Here is a 27,560-nt window from a genome sequence, read left to right on the forward strand (position 1 = left end):
CAAACCAGGAGTAGAACATATACCAGGCCATCCTAGTTGCTGCAATTCACCAAACACATTTTAGAGAGAATTTTTTTTCTGACATTGTGCCCCTTTTCTTTTCTTTTAATTACTTAAAGGTGCATTCTCCAACTTTTGCATCATTTCAGCCAGTAGTTTCGAAAGTGGTGCTCATGAGCCAAAAGCGGTCCCCATTTTTTGAGTACTACGTCATCCAATTGTGTACTGTGTCATCCATCTCGTGATATATTACACATTTTGCAATTTATATGATATCATTCGAATGTTGCAATTTGAGCAAAATATGTTATGAACTTGGATCCCGGAGTGCATCTTTAAGAGTTAAGAGTGTTTGGGCCACCCAAGCCTTTCCTAGATCTTCTCTGGTCCACTCCGGTCCATTGCAGAGAGAAGCAGGCAGATCTATGCCGGGACAACCCCTCTTTCAGTCTCGTTTTAGAGGGTAGGCCCGATAGGGTGTTACCCTACACCAGTAACTGTCCAGTCCACCCAAAGGTCCCAGCCTCAGCTCCCCTTGACGCTCTGTTCGTCCGTTACAAAGTGCAAGCAGTTAAATGTCTCTTTGCCTTTTCCCTCCCATCCCACACAATAAACTGAAATCAAATGCAACATCAAAGAATATTCTTATTGTCTGATTGCAAAACCGTGCAGCAGACACTGTCCAACAGGCAATGGAAAGGGAGAAGGCAGCTTGAGAGAGTGCATTTGTGTCACAAGGAATTCAGTCCCCTCTACGCAGACTCCATAGAGTGTGGTTCCTCTTCGTGGTCAGGTTGCCACTAGTTGGTTGGTTGTCTGCCAGAGTGGTTACACCTCCCTAGAAACAGAAAACACACAACAGAGATTGATTACCACAAGGCCTTTGATATTGTATAGAGTAAAAAGGTAAATTATCCTGAAGATAATTTCTTTATTAGAACTTTGGCTGAAAGAGTTCCTCTGTGGGTTCTACTTTGGTAGTGATTGTAAATAACCATAGCTTGCATTGTGTCAACTTGGCAGAATTTAATAGAACACATGGAAGCCCAAAGAGCACATCCAGGTGTATAGACATGATACCCATGTATAAAGTGAGATGTGACTTACGATGCAGTGAGAGTAGAGTTGAGCACTAGGGTGGTGCGTATCCTATAGAGCTGGGCTAGGGTCAGCTTCTTGTGCTGATGGGTCTTCCTTCTTTTGGGCGACGACTGCTTCTCTGGGCAACCGGCTGTGAACGACTCACTGCACTTCCCCCCCTGTCCTCCAGAGGGCGCCACCACCATCTCCCCATCTGAGCTGCTGCTGTCAGCCTGGCTATTGCTGCCTTCACAGGCCTCAGCTGCAGCCAGAGCCCTCTGGACCTGCCGGGCCTCTGCCTTCCTCAGGGTGTCACAGAGATTACCAGAAGGCATGCTCATACTCAGGAAGTCCTCATACTCAGGCTCTGAGTCTTGGTCAGTCTGAAACAGCCCAGTAAGGTCGTGGGCTGATAGACTCTTACTGTGGACCAGGCATTCCGCCCTCTCGCTCCTGTGTTCTGATTGGTCCTGGGCTGTAAGGCTGCGGGTTTGTATCCGGGAGACAGGTGCATTGTCGCGGAAACGCTGCAGAAGGTTGTCCTCTGAAAGGGACTTGATGTTCAGGCTCTGGAGGCAGCGGAGGCGGGCCGTAACCGGGGGGCGTCGCCGAGGCTTCAAAGACTGAACCACTGACAGCTGGGAACCAACAGAGGTTGAATCCTCCTCCTCTTCCTTCTCCACCAGTTTCATTACCACCTTTTCGTTCTCCATTTCCACCTCCACCTCGTGGCCCTCTATCTCTCCCTCCTCTTCAGTCTCCTCTCCCTTGCTCTGGCCTGGTCGTGTCTGTAGGTCCAGCTCTCTCAGTAGGGACTCTGGGGAGAGGGTACCGTAGGCACTGTCCATGGACAGAGAGCGACACTGAGGCTCCAGCTCAACCTCCCCTCCCTCCATAACACCCTCCTGCTCTGGCTCAGGGTCCCGGTCGGCAAGGTTGTCCTGGGGGCTGGCAGGGTTGCAGTGCAGGGGCTCAGGCCCAGTAGGTGGGGTAACTGTGCCCGAGTCTAGGCTCTTTTCTAAGGGTCCTCCTGAGTCTGTGCTTGTGGCAGAGGGGTTTTGGTGCTCCCCTGAATCCTCTCCTATGTCCATGACTGACAGGGTCTCTGTGGAGCAATCCGAATGACTGGAAGAGAAAGACACCAAAACGTTAGAATGATGAGAATGGTTCTAGTAATATAAACACTAACAATAAATGATCATGTTCACATGAAATAATCTTTGCACAGATCCGATCAACATCTACAGTGTCCTTATAGAAGAATGAAGCTCTACTATGTCTAAGTCGTTGTTTGGGTTTGTACCTTGGTCCCTGCTGATCTTTGTTCCTCATGCAGGGGGAGCTGCTCTTGTTTTCCTCCTCCTCTTCCTCTCCGCATAGACGGCGCTGTAGGGTGACCTGCTGCCTGAGAACCTCCTCAGTCCGCATTCTCTGGAGCTGGTTCTGGACGTTGCAGATGGCATCAACCCAGCTTCGCCCCTGGGTGGCGCTGTTGGCCTGGAAAGTGTAGGCTGCCACAGCGCTCTTGAACTCATTGAGGTAGATGAGAATGAAGGAGCCTATAGTAAGAGAGAACAGCTAATCAAAACATGTTTCTCAAGAATTTGCTTGAGCCTGTCTGCAGTGCCAGATGGGACGGAATATCACTTTCAAGAGTTTTGTAGTGGTTCCATTGTGCCAGACATGCTTAACATGTGGTTCCATTGTGCCAGACATCAAGCACAGCTGAAGTATGTGAAAGAAAACAAATACCTTGAACCCTGGTTTAAATGTAGCTGCATGCTGGTACTCACCAGGGTCCTTGAGTTCTTTGCAGATAACATTGTGGATGAGGAGGGGCTGTCTGATCACCTTGACCTTCTCTAACTTCTTCACTGGTTTGGTGATGAGCAGCAGGTCTGTGAACAGGAAGCAGTACACCTCCATCTGTGGGAAGGATGGGGAATTGCTTCCAGGTCAATTTCAGGTCACTTGTCATCATTCTAGTACAATAACTAGGCTAAATCAAATAAGGAAATATTATGAAAATAATTTGCTCCCCAATCACCCTGGTCATTGACATATTCTATCACAATGACAATGGGTAGTTCTCAGCCTGCGACAGTTATAATGAGATAAAAGCAGTTACAAAGTAGCCCAGCCAGACTCTTACCCTGCTGTCTTTGCCCTCCTTCATGCGCAGTGCCGCCTCCAAATGGAGCTGTCTGGTCTCCTCTGGTGATGTGCCTCTCATAGGAGCCATCAGGTCGAAGCGGTTGAACTCACGCAGGATCTAAGGAGAGAGACAAGAAGAAGAAGAGTTACACACCAAGCAGAAACACGTTGCACAATTTCAACCCGGACTAAAAATCTAATTCAATAGAGATTCTAGTCTAGCAGTAGACTTGCAGCAGTATATCCAGGAAGCCAGCCCTGAGTGTGGTGAGTGCCCACCTTCTCCAACTCCTCGCTGCTCCCCTCCACTGCTTCGTAGGAGTCGATGCGTCCAGAGATGGCGGCTAGCTTCTGCTGCTCCTCCCGCTGGCGCATCCGAGAGTCCACGCTGTTGATGAAGCCCTCCACACACGCCACCATTCCGCTGACGGCGTCGCGGGACGGCGAGTCGTCAGTCTTCTTGAGGACAGCCTTCAGCAGTAGGGGGTACTTGGTGAGTCTCTGGTGAGGCTTGGCCAGCATGTCAGCCAGCTTCAGCCGGTTACACTGCTTATGAGTCTCAGCCCACTGCGCAGGGGAGAGAGAGACCAGGAGTTAGAGGTTAAAGAAAATGTGGCTAGGAACTTAAATGAACAACACTGAAAAGTGCTATGTAGAACGTAATAGTGGTATATGATATTGGTTGACTGTGCTGTATTTGTGAGATTAGTAAATAGTATTTGGTGGGCAGTTGTTTAACTTTACACTATCAGTGTGAACAGAGAGAGATCGGGAGGACAGACGGACTGCGACTCACCGTGACGTAGATCCTGAAGAGCTCGTTGTCCCTGAGGAGTGACCTCATGTATTCCATACTGGCCTCCTCCTCCATACAGTAACGGATGTAGGGCTTAAACCTGGAGCCAATTGTCCTGAAGCCGTGGTGGAGGTCTGTAGGGTTGAGGAGGGTCCTGGCCTGCCGGGCAATCTCCAGGGCAGGCAGCATCACCTGGTTCCACAGGGCCGTATGTAGACGCACAATGTCCTGGATGTTACTGAAGAGTCGCGCAGGCTCCACCTCTGTCAGCAGACCACTCTCCTGCAGGTTCAACAGCCCGCACAGGAACAACTGGAGGAAGAGAGGACATGGGAGAACAGGTTGCAATATGGGACATCTTATAGGAAAGTACTGCACTAGAGATAGACAACCTACACTGAGTGTACAATACATTAGGAACACCTTCCTAATATTCAGTTGCAACCCATTTTGCCCTGAGAACAGCCTCAATTTGTCAGGGGCATGAACTACAAGGTGTTGTATTTTGCCCTGAAAACGTTCCACAGGGATGCTGGCCCATGTTGACTTCAATGCTTCCCACAGGTGTGTTAAGTTGGCTGGATGTCCTTTGGGTGGTGGACCATTCTAGATACACACGGGAAACTGTTGAGCGTGAAAACCCAGCAGCGTTGCAGCCCGACACACTCAAACCGGTGCGCCTGGCACCTACTACCACACCCCGTTCAAAAGGCACTTAACTCTTTGGTCTTGCCCATTCACCCGCTGAATGGCACAGATACACAACTCATGTCTCAAATGTCTCAAGGCTTAAAAATCCTTCTTTAACCTGTCTCCTCCTCTTCATCTACACTGATTGAAGTGGATTTAACAAGTGAGATCAATAAGGATTCCTAGCTTTCACCTGGATTCTCCTGGTCAGTCGGTTTTGTACACTCGCTGTATACGTGCCACTAATGGCCCTCAGAGAGCAGACCTAACCAAACTAAAATCTTAGCAGGATTCATGGAAGTAGCTCATTTGGACTTGACATAGAAGGTTATGTTGTTCTTCCAAAAATGATCTAGGAGGTACACGTGTGTAAGGGAGAGAAGCAATTACTTTGTAAAGGGCACTTACGTCAGTGATGACTCGTAGTTTCTTGATGTAGGTGGCCTCAGTGTGCAGGAGCTCCCAGATAGCCTCCTGCTGGTGGAACTGGCGTCTGGTCAACGTCTGGAAACACACAGAACCAAAAACACACTCATTAGGTAATGGCACATCTATATCTCATACACATCTATGTGAACAGACGACACACTCCCTTATCCACGAGTTGCACATAAGAACACAATGCACCCCCCCCCCCCCCCCCCCACGTTCATGAGTTAACAGCCTTACACAGGTCTGAACATATAAAGTAGCAACACACACACACACTCATAGGGTAAAAGCCATAAGCCATGTCTAAGAACATACTGCATGAGACAGACTCATGAGATAACAGCTTTACTGTTACATGTCTGGTCACAAACAAATGATACCATCTAGACCGAGCTCAGTCAAACACTGATTGAGTTGGAGTGTGACTGAAATCCCCACAAACCCTGATCCCCAATCACACAGCATCTTATCACACACAGACATCGGTCTATCTTGCCTGATTACCTGAGCCCACCTCTAAGGGTGTGAGTTCTGCCCGGGAAGAGAGACGGACGGGATTGATCTGGTAACGTTTATACAACTCCACATTAACCTTAATAAACAGCTGTATAACACTGGCTGTAAACGTTATCCGCCCTGTTGCTGGGAAACACCGGACTGGATGGGCGGGAGATTGTCAGGCCAAAACAGGAACTGATTGTGAACAGTTTATGACTTAATATGTGAGTAGCTACATGCATGCGATCAAATCAAATTTTATTTGTCACGTGCGCCGAATACAACAGGTGTAGACCTTTCAGTGAAATGCTTACTTACAGGCCCTAACTAACCGTGCAATTTGTAAGTAAAAAATAGGTATTAGGTATTTGTATTAAGCATTTGTGGTTATGTGTCAGTGAATGAGTGTGTGTTTCGGTGAGTTTGTTTTGGTGCGTGCTGGTATTCGTGTGTGTGTGTGTGTGTGTGTGTGTGTTCATGTTACCGTACCTCATGGTTGTCGAGTAGCTGTGTCCAGCTGTCCTCCAGGGTGAAGCTGGTCTCCTCCTCTTCCTCCTCCCAGGAGTCGTGATGGAAGGAGAGCTGAGGAGGAACCTTGGGAAGGCCAAACAGAGTGTACGACTGCAGCTTATTCTGGAGCTGCTCCATGCGATCCACCTCCTGATAGAATGGGCATAAACCCAAACGTGTCATTAACCACAGCTCCTGGGCAAATTATGTATTCCTGCTTCATTCGAACGTAATTCACATGCACAGCACCTTTAGAGGAAATCACAAGGTCAGTATTAAATAAAAGGTTAAATAAAAAAATAAAGTATTACTTTAGGAAGGGGAGAGGCAGGAACAGTGCCTTTAACTGTATTACGATAGAGGTTATTATTCTCTTAAAGAAAACTGTAAAACAGATTGACCTCCTGCATAAGCATAACCCTCAAGAGTCCACTGAATTCTTCAATCTTAACAGCTACCCAGACTATTGTCCTGCCAGGGCAGCCTTATGTGTACGTATGAAAATGAGCTCAGTGCATTGAGATCACTTGGACAATAGAGGAGCTGGGTAAGGGGGCGGGGAGATGCTAACTGTGCTTTGGGGACCTGTCCCCTGAAGGGGATACAGGATTTGGTTGTTTGACCCTGGTTCACCCTTGCTTTGTGGAGAGGAGAGGGGGCAGGTCTCTGTGGTCCCCCACCCAGCCCTGCCACTGACAGGGTTAAAGATGATGGCCATTGGCCACGGTGAATAGAGATGACCTGGGAGCTGACAGGTGAGTGACAGACACGGTCTCCATCTGACATCTGCTACTGTGCAGGATATGACCCCAGGGGAGCGCGGACAATGTACGTGTGTGTGTGTGCTTTGTTAGTCTTAAGAGATAAAAGTGAAGGATTATTGCCATTTCGTATTTTTGCATCTTATTTTTTTCCATTCTTGTGTGTGGTATGTTATTATCGTAGTAGGTTCTTGAATAGACATTACTCAAACATGTTAATCCTTTGTTCTTACAGGTCACTTCCACCACAGCTACTTAGTGTATTTGTTTAGTGGAAGGTTGCTGTGTGAGCCTATTCAGAGGCTTTGGAGAGGAGGGATGTGATCTCACTGGGAGCTGAGTGGATATGGCCTTTGAACCCCGTACCACACACACACGCTTGCGCGCAGAAACACACCACCTCCCTCACTCTACTAGGTTTCCCCTCTGACGGCCCGGACCAGGCCTTACCCCTCACCTTGCCAAAGGCCCCTGCTCCAGTGTTGGAGCTAAAGAAGCCAGAGAAGCGGCTGGCGGCGCGGTTCTTCCAGCTGTCCGGTCCAGCCCCCACACTGGGCAGAGAGCCGCTCAGTGCGGTCAGGGAGTCCGGAGACGGGATGCTGGCGTCCCCAAGGAACTCTGTTATGTTCTTCCTGCGACGTGCCTGACCCTGCAAGAACCAGGAGAGACCCGAGTTAAAAGCGGGTTTACATGAAGTCACCGTGAAGAGAGAGAGCGAAACAGAAAGAGAAACAAGAGACGGTAAGAAGAATAGCAACTCATGCGAAAGGAGAGGAGCAAAGATGGGAGGGAAAAAGTCAAACACATGAGGAGAATAAACAGGAAACAGAGGGAATTTTTTAAGTGATGATGACATCAGCAGGAGAGCTGTTAAAGCAATCCTAACATCCTAACTGTCGTTCAGACACAAACAGGACCACAGGGAAGGAATGCCACTTCCTGAGACGGAACACTAATTACCTCACAGAGGGAAAGAGAGCAGGCCAGGGGGGGGGGGGGGGGGGAGAGACGCTGTTCCATAAGAACAGGCGGACGGCTGGAGTCAATCCACTGCATTGCTCCATCACTATTGCTACCCTGTGAGCAAGCAAGCCCTCCCGCTGGCCTGCGCGCCTTAAACATGCAATCTCAATCCAATTCACGAGCATCGTCCGGCTGGGAAACCAAACAAACATGGGCCTCCTCAGGCCTCAGTATCTGAGGAAACAGTTGTTTTTTTGCCATCAGAGAGAGACGGTGTGTCAGTGCAGTGTAATCTGCTAGTGGGGACTAGGGAGTCGCTGGGCCATTGACCCGTGTTCAGTTCATGTTACAGTAGAAAGGAACATCAATTCCATGGTATTGACGGCTGCTTTCTTATCCACTGCTCTCAATCCCCACTATTTCCCTGTCAAGTCATTCTGGGTGGCTAACAAATCATAGGCAGAGGATAAGGTCTCCGCCTACAGTACAAGATCCATAGTGAGAATGTACACAAAAGAGGCTGGTTAGCATTGAGCAGTGGTGTGGTAAACAAACTGTCGGATGGAGAGGAGCAATAGCAAACCACTCTCTCTCTCTGCAGACACACATTATCTACTGTACCCATCTATAAACAACACTGCTCAAAATGTATTACCTTTCGGGATTCTTTAAAGGCTTTCATGCAGCAACCCCTTCTCGACCAATCGTTGTAGTACAGTACAATCTTCTCCTCCTATCCAAAGTAGTATAAACTGTACTTCATATCGGAGGAGGTTTTCCTCCTCTGTTTTAGTATCAACGTGGGATAAGATCGAGAGGGAAAGTAACAAATGACTCCAGCATAATTTCCCATCCACTATATTTAGATTTAACTGCTTCGGTGGAGCAAACAGTGTGGTCTCTCATCCAGCTCTGACCAGGGGGGATTTCTGGGAGATCTCGGCCAAGAGGACAAGGACACAGGTGCAGGAAGTGGACCGACAGAGAGAGAGACTCTGGACTGTGCTAGTGACAGCACCTCATTGGGCTAGACTGGAGAGGCTAAATTCCTATTAGCTTAGCGTGGTAATGCTCTGGCAACAGATACACAGAGCATGGTAGGTGAGAAAAATGTGATTCTAGTTTTAGCAACATGTTTTTTAGATTAGTATATGATAACGAACATTTTACCAAAACTAAAAACGACACAGTATCAGTCATTTGCAGGACATTTCTGAAATGATGAGTTTCAATACATTACAGTACAAACCAAAGTCCTGGCACTATGCCTACCAACCCAAAGAGAAGTAGGCTAAGCCTTCGCTACCAACAACTGCAATACCATAGTGTGACTTCAAGACTTACTGTCTAAACTGGCAAATAGATGTACACGTCTTTAAATTCTAACAGAGATACAGTAAGGGAAAGGCTCCCTGACGTTTCACACAATGTAAGCAGTATAATACTCACCATTGAAACCAGCGGCATGTCAAAGATTACAAAAACCATACTTCGGATAGAGACTTATTGACTGCAGCCCATACCGGAACGGAACCAGCTGCAGTGTTCTCTCAAGTTGAACCTCTCTTCGTCCTTCTCCGCATACATCCGCGATACACACACACACACACTTGAGAGCCAGAGCCCTTAGACTAAGAGGGGAAAGCCCCAGAGAGCGACAGCTGCAACAACTAGAAGTTGTTCCCCATCAGAAAAGCGCTTCTGAAGTCAAGTTATGAGCTGAGATGTCCTGCTCAAATTGAGTCCAAGTTGAGTCAAGAGTCCAGGTTTTGATGTTTGATAGGAAGGACACAAGAGCCACTCTATCTCCATGAATACACCATGAGCACCACCCCAGGACTCATCTTTGAACTCTGTGTGTCTCTGTGGTAGTCCTTCAAGTACCGCTGTCCTAACGCTGAGAGATGAAGCCTGCTGTGCTGACTGAGCCTGCTGCCTGCCTAGCATTTCACACAGCCACTGTCTTGGAGTCATAGCAACCGGGAAGATCCTGCCTGCCCCATTGTGTTGAGGAGGAAAGGAAGAGGAGGCGGGGCTACAGGAAAAGTATGAGTGTGTCGCTTATCTACATAAAGGGGGTGTGGACAGAGCAACAGCTTGCAGGGTAGAACAGACATCCTGGTGCTGCAGAAGACTTGCCAACTGTTCATCTGTCCATAGTGGCTCTTTGGCCCTTTGTTTAGAGCCGCATCTGATGTCCAATTTCCTTGTTCTGACTGTTGGGAGTCCCCCACAGAGCCCCACCCCGTGCCTTTCCTTTCCTTTTCTTTTAAACCACTGCACTTCCCTCCAAACTGACTGACAGCTTTGCAGCTTAATCACTCAAAACTGTCATGCTTCCTTATTGTAAACGAAACTGTTAGTCTACAGTATAGCTGTACAGAAATGTATTCAGGCTGTCAATGGTATGACGCATGTACCAGGCATATAGAAACAGACTCACAAGGAGAGTTTTGCCTTTGGGAGCAAAGCAGATTGTCACATACAAGTTAATTTGGGAATGTCTCCAGTTGTAGAAAAAAAGGCATTGAGTGACCTAACAAAAACATGTATTACTGAATTGGTGAGAACTCTAGTTAGGCCTTTACCACAGTGAAATGACCAAAGTCTTGCTCTGTTGTGGTTTGAATGGGCATTCCAAGTTTTTAAATTGAGACGTATCTTTTGGCTCCGTTCACCTAAAAAAAAGGAGCCATTCATTTGGCTCACAAACAGCTCTTCATTCAGTGGCGCTTAAAAAAGGTATGAAAAACCATGAAAAACAGCACATTTCTAATGTAAAGCCTAAAAGGTTGACTACCATTATGTCAGCTCATGAAACGTGAGTTCAAATTCAACAACTATATTTTTAACACGCTGTGTGTTCAAGAATGAGGCTCTCTCCTCACTACCAATTATTCCTGCAGTGAGGAATTACCATCTTCAGATAATGTTTTTATAGCTTATCTACAGATAATTGTTGTCTGGAGTAGGGCTGGCATAATTACCATATAACCGTGTAACCGACGGTTATGGATGAAGCCTGTCATTATTATTTTTTACCATCATAACCAGGGCTAAAATTAACACCCGCCACCTGCCAAACGCAGGTATATTCTGGCATTGGCGGGTAAGATGTCTATTTCACCAGCCACGTTGGCAGGTGGTCAGGGCTCCACAGTGTGAGCATGTCACTCGCATTTGTGAAGAAAAAAGTCAGGTATGATCACATTTATAGTCAAATAAATGCTGCAGTAGATGTTTTCAAAGTGTTTCTGCCATTTTGTTTCATAGCTGGTAAATTCATCGCACAAAGTCAAAGAACTAGGAATCATATATAGCCTATTCCACTTCGGTCTACAACACCGCCAGGCTGTGCGCATGTGAAGAGCTGAGTGAAATATTCAGTTTTAGAAGCTCTGCAACAGGCATAAAATTTGGTCTGATATATCTGAAATGAAAGTCTGAAGTGAGACTTTGTCCTTGTGTTTCTTGGCTATTTACATTGTTTTGTTCACAAGCAAGGTTGTTTTTCTATGCATGAGTTTCAACTGCTAGGGAAGAGAAGACAAGCTGCTACTCGTCAGACTCAATCTCAAAAGGCACAAACATGACTCAAATCGCGCTACCAAGGTAACGTTCCGCCCTTAAAGGTCAGGAAAACATTTTTGTATCTGATATTTTGGTTAAAAGACAAACGAAATGAAACATACCATATTACTTCTTACTAGGAATACATGTATTGTTTTAGAAACAAAGCATGCTCATCTGTTCTTTTGGTGTAAATGAGGCAAAGCCAAATATATTTGGCCTGGTAAAAAAATCTGAGTGGCTGGTATATTTTTAAATCTACCTGCCACAGTGGCTGGTGAACCAAAAAGTTAATTTTATGCCCTGGTCATAGCCGTTAAAAATGAAATGTTTTTTGTTGTTGTGTGGAACGAACAGCTGACTGAAGACAGGATGGCCGGGCATTTGTATGTTGAGTCCGTTTCTGCTCTAACACTCTACAACTACTGATGTGGGCGGCAACATGGACTCTACAATGTGACAAAGGGGCAGCAGGTAGCATAGCGGTTAAGAGTTTTGGGCTAGTAACCGAAAGGTCGCTGGTTCAAATCCCCGAGCCGACTAGGTGACAAATCTGTCGATGTGCCCTTGAGCAAGGCACTTAACCGTAATTTGCTCTGTAAATTAATCTGGATAAGAGTGTCTGCTAAATGATGTAAATGTAATTACATTTTGTTGCTCCTTGCTAAAACAAGCAAGGTGTTGTAGCAAAGCAGTCTTCGGTTGCCTAGGCAATGCCCACATCCTTGCAGCAGCAGTCAAAAGCAAAGGAAAGGAGTCAGAATGTTTTTGTTTTTTTGCTATTCGCACGGTTATAACGATAACCGCGGTCATAACGATAACCGCGGTCATTTGGCTGACCAATGACTGTCGTCCAAAATTCCATGACCGTCACAGCCCTAGTCTGGAGCTCAAAACGTAGTAATAGCAGTATTCAAATCAGGGATACAAATGATCGGCTCTTTCACAGATAAGATTCTCGACATTCACCGAAAATAGAGCTGATCGTTCATGAACAACCCATCGCTAGTTTGAAACAATGTTTAAAAAAAATGTTTTCCTCAATCAACTCTGTTTTGGTTTGCATGTCTAGACAACTTTCCACAACGCTTTCCTGGTTGACTGTAACAAGGAAACAAATGCCCAGTACTGACCTGAAGGGGAAAATCCCTTGTAGTGCCTGTTTCAACAAATAAAGTGTGCCTACTTATTCTACACAGATAGGACTAAGAAAATACTTTCTCATAACATGGCAGATCAACTACAAGCCATCAAATTCAGGTCATCTCTAATCACCTGGAGTAGCTGTCTTTCTTCAGAACTACCAACATCTCTGTGTGGCCCTGTCTATCTAACCAGCCCTCTCTAAATGATGGTGTTTATTGTTTTACCAACATCTCTGTGTGGCCCTGTCTATCTAACCAGCCCTCTAAATGATGGTGATTATTGTTTTACTAACATCTCTGTGTGGCCCTGTCTATCTAACCAGCCCTCTCTAAACGATGGTGTTTATTGTTTTACCAACATCTGTGTGGCCCTGTCTATCTAACCAGCCCTCTCTAAATGATGGTGATTATTGTTTTACTAACATCTCTGTGTGGCCCTGTCTATCTAACCAGCCCTCTCTAAACGATGGTGTTTATTGTTTTACTAACATCTCTGTGTGGCCCTGTCTATCTAACCAGCCCTCTCTAAATGATGGTGATTATTGTTTTACTAACATCTCTGTGTGGCCCTGTCTATCTAACCAGCCCTCTCTAAATGATGGTGTTTATTGTTTTACTAACATCTCTGTGTGGCCCTGTCTATCTAACCAGCCCTCTCTAAATGATGGTGTTTATTGTTTTACTAACATCTCTGTGTGGCCCTGTCTATCTAACCAGCCCTCTCTAAATGATGGTGATTATTGTTTTACTAACATCTCTGTGTGGCCCTGTCTATCTAACCAGCCCTCTCTAAATGATGGTGATTATTGTTTTACTAACATCTCTGTGTGGCCCTGTCTATCTAACCAGCCCTCTCTAAGTGATGGTGTTTATTGTTTTACCAACATCTCTGTGTGGCCCTGTCTATCTAACCAGCCCTCTAAATGATGGTGTTTATTGTTTTACCAACATCTCTGTGTGGCCCTGTCTATCTAACCAGCCCTCTAAATGATGGTGTTTATTGTTTTACCAACATCTCTGTGTGGCCCTGTCTATCTAACCAGCCCTCTCTAAATGATGGTGTTTATTGTTTTACCAACATCTCTGTGTGGCCCTGTCTATCTAACCAGCCCTCTCTAAACGATGGTGTTTATTGTTTTACTAAAATCTCTGTGTGGCCCTGTCTATCTAACCAGCCCTCTCTAAATGATGGTGTTTATTGTTTTACCAACATCTCTGTGTGGCCCTGTCTATCTAACCAGCCCTCTCTAAACGATGGTGTTTATTGTTTTACTAACATCTCTGTGTGGCCCTGTCTATCTAACCAGCCCTCTCTAAATGATGGTGTTTATTGTTTTACTAACATCTCTGTGTGGCCCTGTCTATCTAACCAGCCCTCTCTAAACGATGGTGTTTATTGTTTTACTAACATCTCTGTGTGGCCCTGTCTATCTAACCAGCCCTCTCTAAACGATGGTGTTTATTGTTTTACTAACATCTCTGTGTGGCCCTGTCTATCTAACCAGCCCTCTAAATGATGGTGTTTATTGTTTTACTAAAATCTCTGTGTGGCCCTGTCTATCTAACCAGCCCTCTCTAAATGATGGTGTTTATTGTTTTACCAACATCTCTGTGTGGCCCTGTCTATCTAACCAGCCCTCTCTAAACGATGGTGTTTATTGTTTTACTAAAATCTCTGTGTGGCCCTGTCTATCTAACCAGCCCTCTCTAAATGATGGTGTTTATTGTTTTACCAACATCTCTGTGTGGCCCTGTCTATCTAACCAGCCCTCTCTAAACGATGGTGTTTATTGTTTTACTAACATCTCTGTGTGGCCCTGTCTATCTAACCAGCCCTCTCTAAATGATGGTGTTTATTGTTTTACTAACATCTCTGTGTGGCCCTGTCTATCTAACCAGCCCTCTCTAAACGATGGTGTTTATTGTTTTACTAACATCTCTGTGTGGCCCTGTCTATCTAACCAGCCCTCTCTAAACGATGGTGTTTATTGTTTTACTAACATCTCTGTGTGGCCCTGTCTATCTAACCAGCCCTCTCTAAACGATGGTGTTTATTGTTTTACTAACATCTCTGTGTGGCCCTGTCTATCTAACCAGCCCTCTCTAAATGATGGTGTTTATTGTTTTACTAACATCTCTGTGTGGCCCTGTCTATCTAACCAGCCCTCTCTAAATGATGGTGTTTATTGTTTTACCAACATCTCTGTGTGGCCCTGTCTATCTAACCAGCCCTCTAAATGATGGTGTTTATTGTTTTACCAACATCTCTGTGTGGCCCTGTCGATCTAACCAGCCCTCTCTAAATGATGGTGTTTATTGTTTTACTAACATCTCTGTGTGGCCCTGTCTATCTAACCAGCCCTCTCTAAATGGTGTTTATTGTTTTACCAACATCTCTGTGTGGCCCTGTCTATCTAACCAGCCCTCTCTAAACGATGGTGTTTACATGAGTTTCACCTGGCCTCTGTGTAGACCTTTCGGTCACCCTTCATTAATAACAGAGAGGACCCTGACCTACAACACTACTGACAGGTCTGGGAACTAGGGTTGGTGGCCCTCAGCAGTCTGCAGTCACGGTCAGCTCCAAGCAGGTTAATGATATCAAGTCTTGTGTCGAGTCGGCTCCTTATCTTATCTCTGCCGTTTGTGGTCTTAACCATGGTTTGGATGGGGAAATCTTTTAGGTGCCAAAACCCCTGAGGGGCCTTGGTGGAGGATTGTATTGAAAGTAGCTAGAACGGTCATGTCGCCCCCCCCACTCACACTACTGGCCTTTCAGGTCTGTTGTTATTCAGCGATAAGAGGCCCCTTGATCAGGCAGGCTAATTAACGATTGGAAAACAGTGTGACATTAACTTTCCTGGCCACATGGACACAAACCCACACACACTGAAATGCATGAAAAAAGGCAAAACATGTATTTGCACACACATGACCATAGCCAGTGCCATGGTGGATACAAAGAACCATTGACATAAAAAGTGGAAGAGATGAATCGTCCATCACCTGGTAAACCAGATATCACTGATAATACAGGCCAATGGTCAGAATGGGATTCCAAATGTGTCCCTACACAGGCCCACCAGCATGACTGGAGTCTCCACTGTTCATCTCACACACACACTACCCTGCTGAGGTTTTCCCCATCATGCTCATGGCCAAAAGATCAATAAATCAGATACAAATCTCCCCCTTGGCTAAGGTTACAGATTGAGAATTCTGCTCATGCAGTTGCTGTGTAAAGTTGTGTCAAATCAAAACTACAGCAATCATTGCCTAAGCATTATATTTAAGCTGGCATACATTACACTGGCATCTTGTCTAAAATCAACTTAAATACTACAAGCACAGAGGTACAGAGACCAGGTGGTTCTGTCTGTCTGTCTGTCTGTCTCACCTGACATTGTGTTGGCGTTGGGCTCTGGAGAGGGGCTGATTCAGGCAGACCCTCAGGAATACCATCCACATGCAGCAGGTCCCAACTATACCAGGACGAGAGGCGATTAAAACGCAACATTCTCATCCTCACTTACTGTAGATGCAAAACAAGTCCAACAAAAGTCCAAATGTCACCATTAATTTAGGAAGATCTGGAATCCCCAAAAAGTCTCTACGAGATCCAAAAAACATGACAGCTCAAAAAAGAGAGGAAGAATCCAACCAAAATCCACAGAGAGAGGGAGTCCAAAGCACAGTGAAGTGCTGAGGTGAAGGAGGGTTATAGCTACTTCCTCTGTCAGTCACAAGAGCAGTAGTTCCCGGAATCTCTGTCTCTCCTGGCAGGTCAACCATCACACTGATATCATAAAAATGCTGTGTGTTCTCCCTTCTCTCGTCAAGCCTCAACACACTCTACTATCCAAGTCGCACACATTAACACACAGCTACTGCTCCTGCAGCAGTTCAACTGGCTCCTAGCCCCGCCCAGTCATAACGGAGCTCCCAGCCCTGATAGGCTGTAAACAGCAGACATCAGTCCCCACCTGGCCCAGCATACTCAACAAACACAGTAGGCCCACTTTACACATAACACCACACTTAGTACACAGAAATATCCCCATTCATGCTGGATAAACAAACCTTCTATTAGAAATGCATATGCCAGCTAGGGATAGTTAGATACACAACTTGGGTTTCAATTGAAGACACGGTTCAGCATTGCACTATTTAATGACACTGCTTTACAGTACTTGTTTAAATCACCAACGTGGACCACATCTACACTACAGCATCTAATATCCAAGAGCAATGAAATATCAAACAAAATCCAGCATTTTCACAGTGGAGTTGTCTATTAAAGTATAAGAACAAAAACATGAAAGTTACTCATATGTCAATTTCTTTCTTCTTAGTTAAGCTGAGATGTGTGAATTGGGTGGCCGGTAGCCTAGCGGTTAAGAGCGTTGGACCAGTAACCGAACCGTGGCTGGTTCGAATCACCGAGTCGACTAGGTGAAAAACCTGTCAATGTGGCCTTGAGAAAGGTGCTTTACCCTAATTGCTCTTGTACGTCACTCCGGATAAAAGCGTCTGCTAAATGGCAAAAATGTAAATGAATGGTTATTCATTTGACTGTGTCCTCGGAGATCCTCAAACGTGATCACACGTGTGACTCCTCCCCGTTGTTATTCAAACGACTCTTGCGCAAATTGCTGATTGTCCTCGTTGTGTATTTCACACAGAGGTTTGATGGCCTGAAATGAGTGAGCTGTTCATTTTGTTAGCCTATTCTGAGCAGAACAATCACTACTGTAGTCTAGGGGGAAAGACATGCATGTGAGCACTGTGCTTAGTGGGGAAAATGACACTGAGGTCAAGGAGAAATAAATAAAGACAACTGTTTTTCCCCTTAACCTTCTTCCTGCTACCATCAAAGGACTTTCATCAATACACAGGACACTGTAGTCCTACAGTTTTTAAAGTCAGTTAATAATACATTTAAATTAATACTGTATAATATAACCAAACATGCATGTCTGAATTATAATTATTAACTTCAATATTGTCTACGTGTGCGTGTGTGTGTGCGCGCGCATGTGTTTAGGGTCTCTGATGAGGGTGTACAGTGGAATGCTCGCGAGTCACATCTATGTTACTTCCTCTAAAAGATGAGGGCTGCCTGCGTTATGGTTCCTTGAACCCTCCAAGCTATTCAACTCCTGTAATATCAATCAATCATATTTAATGTATAAAGCCCTTTTTACATCAGCCGGTGTCAAAGTGCTATACAGAAACCCAGCCTAAAACCCCAAACAGCAAGCAATGCAGATGTGCATTGCTTGCGTTTGGTGGCTAGGAAAAACTCCCTAGAAAGGCAGGAACCTAGGAAGAAACCTAGAGAGGAAAACATGCTCTGAGGGGAAACCAGTCCTCTTCTGGCTGTGCCGGGTTGAGTTTTATAACAGTACATGGCCAAGATGTTCAAACATTCATAGATGGCCAGCAGGGTCAAATAATAAGAATAATCACAGTGGTTGTAGAGGGGGCAACAAGTCAGCACCTCAGGAGTAAATGTCAGTTGGCTTTTCATAGCTGACCATTCAGAGTTAGAGACAGCAGGTGCGGCGAGAGAGAGAGCGAGAGCGAGAGTCGAAAACAGCAGGTCCGGGACAAGGTAGCACATCCGGTGAATAGGTCAGGGTTCCATAGCCGCAGGCAGAACAGTTCATATATTTATCCCCATCCCCCAGTCTAACTACCTATCCATTACACAAGTCTTCCCTCTCCCTCTGGCCACTCCAGTTCCACAGACACCTTCAGACATCTCTAGGGTGGACCATCATTTCACCTTCTACTATGAACCTTGGGTGGAACAAAAGCCCTGGTTGACTTGGTTTGTGTGTGTGTGTGTGTGTGTGTGTGTGTGTGTGTGTGTGTGTGTGTGTGTGTGTGTGTGTGTGTGTGTGTGTGTGTGTGTGTATATAGAGTTCCTACTGGTTATATCATTACGACCCCATGTCAACATCTAATTTACAGAGTGACTGACTGATTAGAATGGGGGGGGTCATCTGAAATTCTGTTAGATAAGGGAGTCCTCTCACCTAACACTGTAGACAAGGACGGATGGACATGTGGGAGGATGTGGAGAGACTGCCATGAGTCTTCCATCTAAAATCACATTTCCATCTGTGCTCTATTGTACTGGACTGGACTGCTTTTTCTCAATCAGGAATTTGTGCACCATTACATTCCACAACAGTCATTGGTAGATGGCTTTTCATTCACATTTTCATTCATCCAATACAATACTATTATGGGATACGACATACTGAAAAGAATCACCTGGTAGAAGAGAATATATTTTGGAGGATATTAGTCTATCTTACCCAAGGTCAGATGAGTTCACAGTGACAAGGCTTTGTACTGAGTCTGTATATCTGTCAAACGCAGTTTCATTCTGAGCAGGTGAATCGTATTCTCTGTACTGTTAACCGGCCTTGGCATTGTTGTATTATTATCTATGGCAACCAAATGGTGCAAATTACATAAAGGCCTTAAAGAAAGTCCAAAGATCACTGCTATAGATGTGATCTAGCTAGGGAATGTAAATCAAAAGACACCAAGCATCCACCGCATTCTGTTTGAAGTACTTATTGTTAAGCAGGTGACTGGGGTCGCCAACAGCTTAGATTATCAATAAATGGTACAGCGACTAGCATTTTCCAAAGCCTGTACAAAATTAAACTAGAACTCTTAGAACACAATTATGCTAGTAGTAATTTCACCTTTGGTCAAACTTTTATAAACACTAACTTTAGCCTGTGCCTAATACCTTAACCTCTTGGCAGGTAGCAGACACAGTCCTGCCAGTCTACCACCATTTGTGCCATGGGCTTTTCCAGGTGCCAGTAATCTTTGCTCAGTACCTCTGGAGCCAGGAATCCTCTACCTCGGACCTAGCTGGGTAGGTAGGCAGAGGGTTAGTGCTAAGCTCTGGCTGGGCATGGGGATTGCATTGGGACTGTGTGAGCATTGCACAGAATTTGGTGGGAGGTTGAGTATCTAGTATCTACGTGCCATCACATGATAATGAGCCCTACACAGCCCTACCCATCCCAGGCCTTTGCCTTCTCTGGTCTGGTGAGAGACGTCAACGGTGGTAATTGGGGAGGTGGAAATGGGTGAACAGGTATAATGTGTATTTGTGATTAAGGTCAATGTGAAAACAGAAACCGATGGGTTGGGCAAGAGCCAGAACACACGTGGGCAAAGCAACGTTTTGAACATTCGTCATCGGCTTTGATACTCTGATTGGTTAAAGACGATTCAAACGCTGATGACTTTGTTTTGAACAAGGCCCGTTGTCACCACAAACAAATTCAACGCTGGCAGATTCAGACTGAAGTATGTAGCGAACGATAGAGCAGCGGAAGAATTCGGCTTGAGTCGACAGGCAAATCATCGGCTGCAAGTACCTCTAACTTTCCAAGCTCTATGGCACACATAATATTACAAACTTGTAATATCCCTTTTGTGCACAACGGACGCTCCTTTAAGAGAAGCAGAATTTGTCTGGTATATTTGAAGCCTGCCTGGCTCAATTCATTGTTATGCCAAGCTGTATCCTGTCGCTAGATAAATATTTTAACTACCTGGAGCAAAGTCTTCTGTACGGTAGAGCAGCCAGCCAGGCAGGCTTGGAATGGTCCGTGTGTAATTTAAAAGGGCTGAAGAGGTTCGGCATGTTCCATTTTTCTCTACCAGACCCTGTGCTCTGCTGGAATACTATATTAAGCAAATGCATGGCACAGTGTTGAGCTCCTATCCTACAGGATGAAAAGTGTGTAGCCTTTCTCTACTCTTTATCTCCCTCTTGAGGACACGGAGAGAATTGCATCAAGAGAATGGGATCAAGAGCTGTCGGTTTGAGATGATGATACAACAATTCATTACATGTACACAACACGGTCGCACTAGGCAACATTTCTTAGCATAAGGATTTTTAGTAGCCAAGAAGAGCCAATGAATTTTACCTAAGGGGACTTGTCAAGCATTAACTGTTGACTGAATGAGACACTTCTAACTAAACAAAGACAGGAGTGGAAAGGAACAGTATGACCAAGCTTCTGACTAATCAGACAGGCCCATGTTTAATGTCCGAGGCTGGTGACTTACCCATCCACAGACAGACGGACACTAAAGCCCTGTTACATTACAGCAACCTCAGCTTTATCCACACCTCTACCCGCTTCCTAGACCAGGGGCACGGCCGCAATGACATCACGTCCATGTTTTCAGTGCACGCAACGCTACCTTGTCTCACCTGCGTGTGTGAGTGTTGAGTGGGTCTAGACTTGTCTGAAGGGCGCTTCACCGTTCACACCCATGGACTTGTTTTTCACTCTGTAACCACAGAGGGCTAGTCCACACAAGCTTCAAAGCAATGTGCAAGAGCATAGCACCAACCACAGACATTATATTAAGGGAAGGTTGCGCCTGATCATTTAAGCCTCTCTCTTTGTCCGGTGTCAAATCAGTCAGTCGGTTCACGCGATACACAGCTATGGAAAGCGTGCCTGTGTTTAGCACAGAGTACCAGGGTGCCAGTTCACCCCTTGTCCAACAGAGCAGCCAGCCACCCTTTCTCAGCACCTCTTCTCCAGGCCAAAGGGAACACTTCTTGGTCCTTCCTGTCAGTCGGAGGAAGCGGCCAGAGGCAGCGCCTCTTCCTGCGTGAGGTCACCAGTCTCACAGCAGGCTCAGAGGGCTGCAGTGGAGGCTGGCACAGCCCAGGCTAGTAGGAAACATAGTGTAGGCTGGCACAGTACAGAGGTTATGAGGAAATCGATAAGCAGGGTTTAAGTGTTCAGATGGGAGGAAAGATAGAGGTAAACGGAGGATGAGGTAATGGAGGATGAGGTAATGGTAATGACTGGCTTATTATCACTACATAGAATGATCCACTACATGAAGAAAAGGCATCACAGGATGAAGGGTGAGAATATGGAAAGTGGGAGGAAGTCACAACAAAAGTTTCAACAGGTTTTAGAGATGAGTGGGTAGTGGCTGTGTATAAGTCAGACAGGATTTATAGTTTAAGTGTGCTTACAAGTGTCTGTATGAATGTATTTAGCGACAGCATTAATGTGTTTGTGTGTGTTTAATGTGTATGTGTGTGTTTAATGTGAGTGTGAGAGAGGGAGAGAGGAGATTTGGTGTAGTGTGCGAGTGAGAACATACTGTAGAGGCTGCACTGACCAGCAGATCGACGTTGCTCTCCTTGCGTCCAAGGGATCCGTGCTCCACCCTCTCACTACAGAGGGTAAGGATGTAGGGACTCTGCTCCCCCAAGGAGGGCTTCATGTTGGGCAGACTGAGCGACCGCAGGTCTTTCACCCCCTGCTCCACCTTCAGCTCATCACCTGGCCGCGCTGAGGAGGAACCAACAATGGAGGGTTAGCTTCCTGGGTTTTAAAATTATCTTTATTGAAGCTAGTTATTTGCAAGAGAAAAGTACATCCCGAAAAAAACATATCAACATTCTTTTCTTTTTTGCTCTAGTTTCCTGTTGAAGTTCTCTCTCTGCGGGCTCCAAAACAGGATCTCTAATCTAGTGGGCAGCCTTAAATCCCTCTTAAACATTGGATTGTATAAAAGACAAATACATCAAAACACGTGATTTGATGCCATTACATTCGCTCTGTTCCAGCCATTATTAAGAACTGTGCTCCCCTCAGCATTCTCCACTGATCTATCCTGATTGCCTAGTCATTTTTACCCCTACCTACATGTACATATTACCTCAACTACCTCGTACTCCTGCACACTAACTCGGTACTGGTACTCCTTGTATATAGCCTCGTTATTGTTATTTATTGTGTAACTATTTTCATTTTGTTCATTTTCTTACTTTTTAAACTCTGTATTGTTGGGAAAGGGCTCTTAAGTAAGCATTTTAACAGTAAAGTCTACACCGGTTGTATTCGGCGCATGTGACAAATAAAAAATATTTGATGATTTGCTGCTACAGATAAGTCTCGTGCAGGGATCCAAGATGGGGGACGCCCTGTCCAGTTTCCTCTGATCCAAGGGAGAGACAGGAAACTAAGGCCCTGCCATCTGTCCCACCCAGGCATTTTTAATGCTTGCGGGTAAAAAGAAAAGCCAAATATTCTCTAATATTGAACAATTAATTAGATTAGTGTTTGTTTCATGTTTCGTTAACCCTAAAAATCTAGTTGTCAGTGCAGGGTAGTAATCAAAAGTTGAAACACATTGTACCTTGGTTGGTTTAGAATCAAAACAAAATCCAAAAGACAGAGGTAGATTCCGTGGGAAAATATAAACTCAGCAAAAAAAGAAACGTCCCTTTTTCAGAACCCTGTCTTTCAAAGATAATTAGTCAAAATCCAAATAACTTCACAGCTCTTCATTGTAAAGGGATTAAACACGATTTCCCGATTAAACACGATTAATGAGCATACACCTGTGGAACGGTCGCTAAGACACTAACAGCTTACAGACGGTAGGCAATTAAGGTGACAGTTATGAAAACTTAGTACACTAAAGAGGCCTTTCTACGGACTCTGAAAAACACCAAAAGAAAGATGCCCAGGGTCCCTGCTCATCTGCGTGAACGTGCCTTAGGCATGCTGCAAGGAGGTATGAGGACTGCAGATGTGGCCAGGGAAATAAATTGCAATGTCCGTACTGTGAGACGCCTAAGACAGCGCTACAGGGAGACAGGATGGACAGCTGATTGTCCTCGCAGTGGCAGACCACGTGTAACAACACCTGCACAGGATCGGTACATCCGAACATCACACCTGCGGAACAGGTACAGGATAGCAACAACAACTGCCCGAGTTACACCAGGAACGCACAATCCCTCCATCAGTGCTCAGACTGTCCGCAATAGGCTGAGAGAGGCTGGACTGAGGGCTTGTAGGCCTGTTGTAAGGTAGGTCCTCACCGGCACAAACCCACCGTCGCTGGACCAGACAGGACTGGCAAAAAGTGCTCTTCACTGACGAGTCACGGTTTTGTCTCACCAGGGGTGATGGTCGGATTCGCCTTTATCGTCAAAGGAATGAGCGTTACACCGAGGCCTGTACTCTGGAGAGGGATCGATTTGGAGGTGGAGAGTCCGTCATGGTCTGGGGCGGTGTGTCACAGCATCATCGAACTGAGCTTGTTGTCATTGTAGGCAATCTCAACGCTGTGCGTTACAGGGAAGACATCCTCCTCCCTCATGTGGTACCCTTCCTGCAGGCTCATCCTGACATGACCCTCTAGCATGACAATGCCACCAGCCATACTGCTCGTTCTGTGTGCGATTTCCTGCAAGACAGGAAAGTCAGTGTTCTGCCATGGCCAGCAAAGAACCCGGTTCTCAATCCCATTGAGCATGCCTGGGACCTGTTGGATCGGAGGGTGAGGGCTAGGGCCATTCCCCCCAGAAATGTCCGGGAACTTGCAGGTGCCTTGGTGGAAGAGTGGGGTAACATCTCACAGCAAGAACTGGCAAATCTGGTACAGTCCATGAGGAGATGCACTGGAGTACTTAATGCAGCTGGTGGCCACACCAGATACTGACTGTTACTTTTGATTTTGACCCCCGCCCCCCCTTTGTTCAGGGACACATTATTCCATTTCTGTTAGTCACATGTCTATGGAACTTCTTCAGTTTATGTCTCAGTTGTTGAATCTTATGTTCATACAAATATTTACACATGTTAAGTTTTCTGAAAATAAATGCAGTTGACAGTGAGAGGACGTTTCTTTTTTTGCTGAGTTTAGTTCATATATTCTATTCTATTTTATTAATTGTGAAACTTGAGGGAAGCAAAATAAGATGTGGTGTTCTGATGGATGCTGACTGGTCCTCTGATGCAGTTACCTTTGACCTTGAGATAGTGGCCACCGAAGCGGTAAGCCTCAAAGTTCAGGGACAGGGGAGTGTTGGACTGGTCCAGGAACAGATCTACCCGGGATAACTCAATACCTTTACGCTCAAACACAGGACCCAGCACCTCCCTGGAATAGAGGAACACAGAGACAAAGAGAACAGAGTTAACAGACCAGCAGGGTTTCCCAACTGGCGTCCCGCCCGTGATTGTATTTGGCCCGCCAAGTTTAATTGTTGGACATAAAAAATACAAATAAACTGTAAAAACACGAGAAAATCAGTTCCAAGTGATTTTTATTTTGGAAATCTGTTCCAAAAATACTCTCACGGATAATAGAGCGATAAATGTGATAGTATACAAAAGCAAGCAAAAGTTTTAAATCAACTATTATATCCATTTGGGCTTCTTGCTGTCAATTTACAGTCTACATTTATTTGTAATTATGTTCCATGTTGACCTTCCGCTCAAGAAGAAAAAATAAGCCTGCGGCTGACTCTAGTTGATGATCCCTGCCCTACAGGCTTAGTCAAACCATTCATAATGACCCCACCACTCCCCAGCCGCCTTCTTTCTCACCTTAAGGTCTTCTTTTTCACGGCGGGGACGATCTCTGTGTCAATGTCAACGTTCAGATCAAACTTGAGGCTGAAGCACTCCTTGCTGGGGTCCTGCAGGGGGCGACAGACACAGTGGAAGTTAACGGCTGTCGAACTGAAGAGCTTAGTCTGAACGCCTGTAGTGATCTCTTTCTCAGTAGATGCACAGGGAGGCCCTTTACTAGCAAGCAGGCTGGCTGGCTGGCTAAGACTACTCAGGAACGGCCCGTCGGAGACCATTATATATCACTCCTTGGCTGCCACAGAGAACTAACGCAGCCTCAAAGAAACATGTTTGCTGCTGCATGAAGCCTGCAATCATGTTGGCACTGTGATCATCATACTATCTACAACTTTCCATCACATACAATAAGTCAGCTCTGTTCAGACCAATAGACTTGACCCAATACTATTAGGAACTGAGGTAGAGAGATGTGGGTTCCTAAGGGGTGTATTTCTACGTCGCACCCCTGCCTGCCTGTATCAATACTCACGTCAGTGTGCCGTCGCCGTGGTTTCTTCTTCACCAACTTCAACCCCCCAGGTTTACGTTCCCTGGGGGAAAAAAACAGTCATTTGCACATTAATTGACACAAATATTGAATAAATCATTCTCATATTAACTCCCATAGTGTAATGAAACACCTATGGAATAACAGGTCAACACAAGCACAACTATCGTATATTAATAGAGCAGTGCAGTCAAAGACGACTCCCCTCACTCGTCTAGCGTACATTTTGTCCTTCAAACCAAAATGACGAGCGCCATGCTGACAGACAGACAGACAAAGTGATGATGTCTGGATAGTTGACATAACGGAAGTGACATACCCTCGGTCGTTGGCCCCTTCGTCCTCCTCCTCCAGGTCAGAGGGGGGGCTGGTGCGGGGGGGACAGGAGCGCGTCGAAACGTTCCGGGCCAGGATGGAACCTTTCAGGGGGGTTACACAGAATATCTGTTAGAGATCTTTAATAACACTTTTCCTTAATAGCACAGGTACTTCCAGTTTAATCTAGCCTGACTAAATATTAAAAGGAAATTCTAAACGTTTATCAATTCTGTGGAAGGCAGTCGCGACTAACACATCAGTTCAGTGAGCACAGAAGAAGTCAGACAGTCTCATATCTTACATGAACACAGTTGAAAAAATTAAATTAAATAAATCCCGGGTGGAGGGAAGTCAGTGGTTGAACAGGAAGGTGGTCTAGAATTTATTCTTATGCATGTAATATGGTTTGGGGAAATACATTTCTTTGACTCAACAGTTTCGATACAAGTGCTGCTCTGCGGACCTTGACCTGACCTATCATACGACCAGTGTTGGGGAAGCTACTCTGAAAATATAGTTTACCAAGCTAGCAATTACTTCACACTGGAAGAAGTTATATAAGTTAAGCTACTCTTAAGAAAAATAGTTACTTCGAAAAGAAACTACTTTGTGAAAAATTATCATGTCCAATTCTGAAATGTCATAGACTACAAATCGCAAGAACAGATCACTCTGGATTCAGATGCTGACAGAATGTGTAATTTAGTCTATTAAACACAAAACTGTTTCAAGTGAGAATTAGGCAGGTCTGATGCCGAAAAAAGAAAGGAAATAACTGCCTACTTGAAAAGAAAAGCAGTTAGTTACTTTTCTGCCATGTAGCGGTGAAGCTAACTCCTGAAAACTCTACCAAGATTTGAATTTATTAAACTACCACCAAGCTACTTCAAAATATAGTTAAATTACTAATTGAACTACATGTAGTTCACTACTCCCAACACTACATATGACCTGACCTGAGTGTAGGATCGGGCACTAAATGTAGTGGAGAGGACGTCTGGGTGTGTAAGTGTTGTGGTGGGTAGTGTTGTGTACCTTGGGGTTGCAGGTCAAAGCGCGGGTGTCGGTCAAAGTGCATGTTTTCTGTGTCTTCCGGGTGGCAGCGGGAGTCACATGACTCACAAAGGTGAAGAGGGCTCTTGTTGTTCAGGTCCAGGCACTCTGGGTGGTGGCACACCTGGAGAGAGGGAGAGAGAGGGGTGAGGGTCAGTACAGCAGATGTACCAATCAACCTGGCCAGTAGTCTCGCGCGCCAGACACTTCCTCCCCAAGCTCGCAATTAGCCTGGGGAGGTCAAGTAGGCTAACAGAGAGACAGGTCACAGTATAACGATACATACACATCAGCCTGACGGCAGGACAGACAGCCTAATGCTCCAGGACCCAAGCCATTGTTTACACCATCACAGAGGCATGGAAGCAGCGCACAGGAGGTCTTCTGACTAGAGTTAGCCAGCCAGCCAGCCATCCAGTCAGGCAGACAGACAGCAGAAGGGAGCTGGATTAGACCCTCTCCACCTGTGGCCAGACCCAGACAGACCTCCCCCTAGCCCCTCCAGAGGACAGCAGCCCAAGGGGGTGGCATCCCTGGCCCAGGGGGTGGAGGACATGGGTAGGGGTTTCCCCCTCTCCAGCCTCTCAAGCCTCTCCGAGCTCCAAGAAAACCCAGACTGACTTCTATACCGGG

General features: G+C 45.7%; 1 protein-coding gene across 1 annotated transcript; it reads right to left on the reverse strand.

The window, feature by feature from the left end:
- Positions 1-1,103: 1,103 nt before the first annotated feature.
- Positions 1,104-26,967, reverse strand: LOC120061084 (pleckstrin homology domain-containing family G member 5-like). The gene is made up of 16 exons (XM_039010612.1): positions 26,910-26,967; positions 25,876-25,975; positions 25,539-25,599; positions 25,025-25,116; positions 24,439-24,575; positions 23,925-23,930; positions 21,798-21,970; positions 7,379-7,570; positions 6,140-6,310; positions 5,129-5,224; positions 4,031-4,342; positions 3,514-3,801; positions 3,233-3,352; positions 2,874-3,006; positions 2,384-2,639; positions 1,104-2,205 (listed from the first exon to the last, which is right to left on the reverse strand). The coding sequence occupies exons 1-16, from the start codon at positions 26,950-26,952 to the stop codon at positions 1,104-1,106; spliced, it is 3,282 nt and encodes a 1,093-aa protein (XP_038866540.1). The 5' UTR covers positions 26,953-26,967.
- Positions 26,968-27,560: the final 593 nt, after the last annotated feature.

Source organism: Salvelinus namaycush, chromosome 16, assembly GCF_016432855.1.
Source record: "Salvelinus namaycush isolate Seneca chromosome 16, SaNama_1.0, whole genome shotgun sequence".
In the NCBI taxonomy this organism is placed as follows: domain Eukaryota; kingdom Metazoa; phylum Chordata; class Actinopteri; order Salmoniformes; family Salmonidae; genus Salvelinus; species Salvelinus namaycush.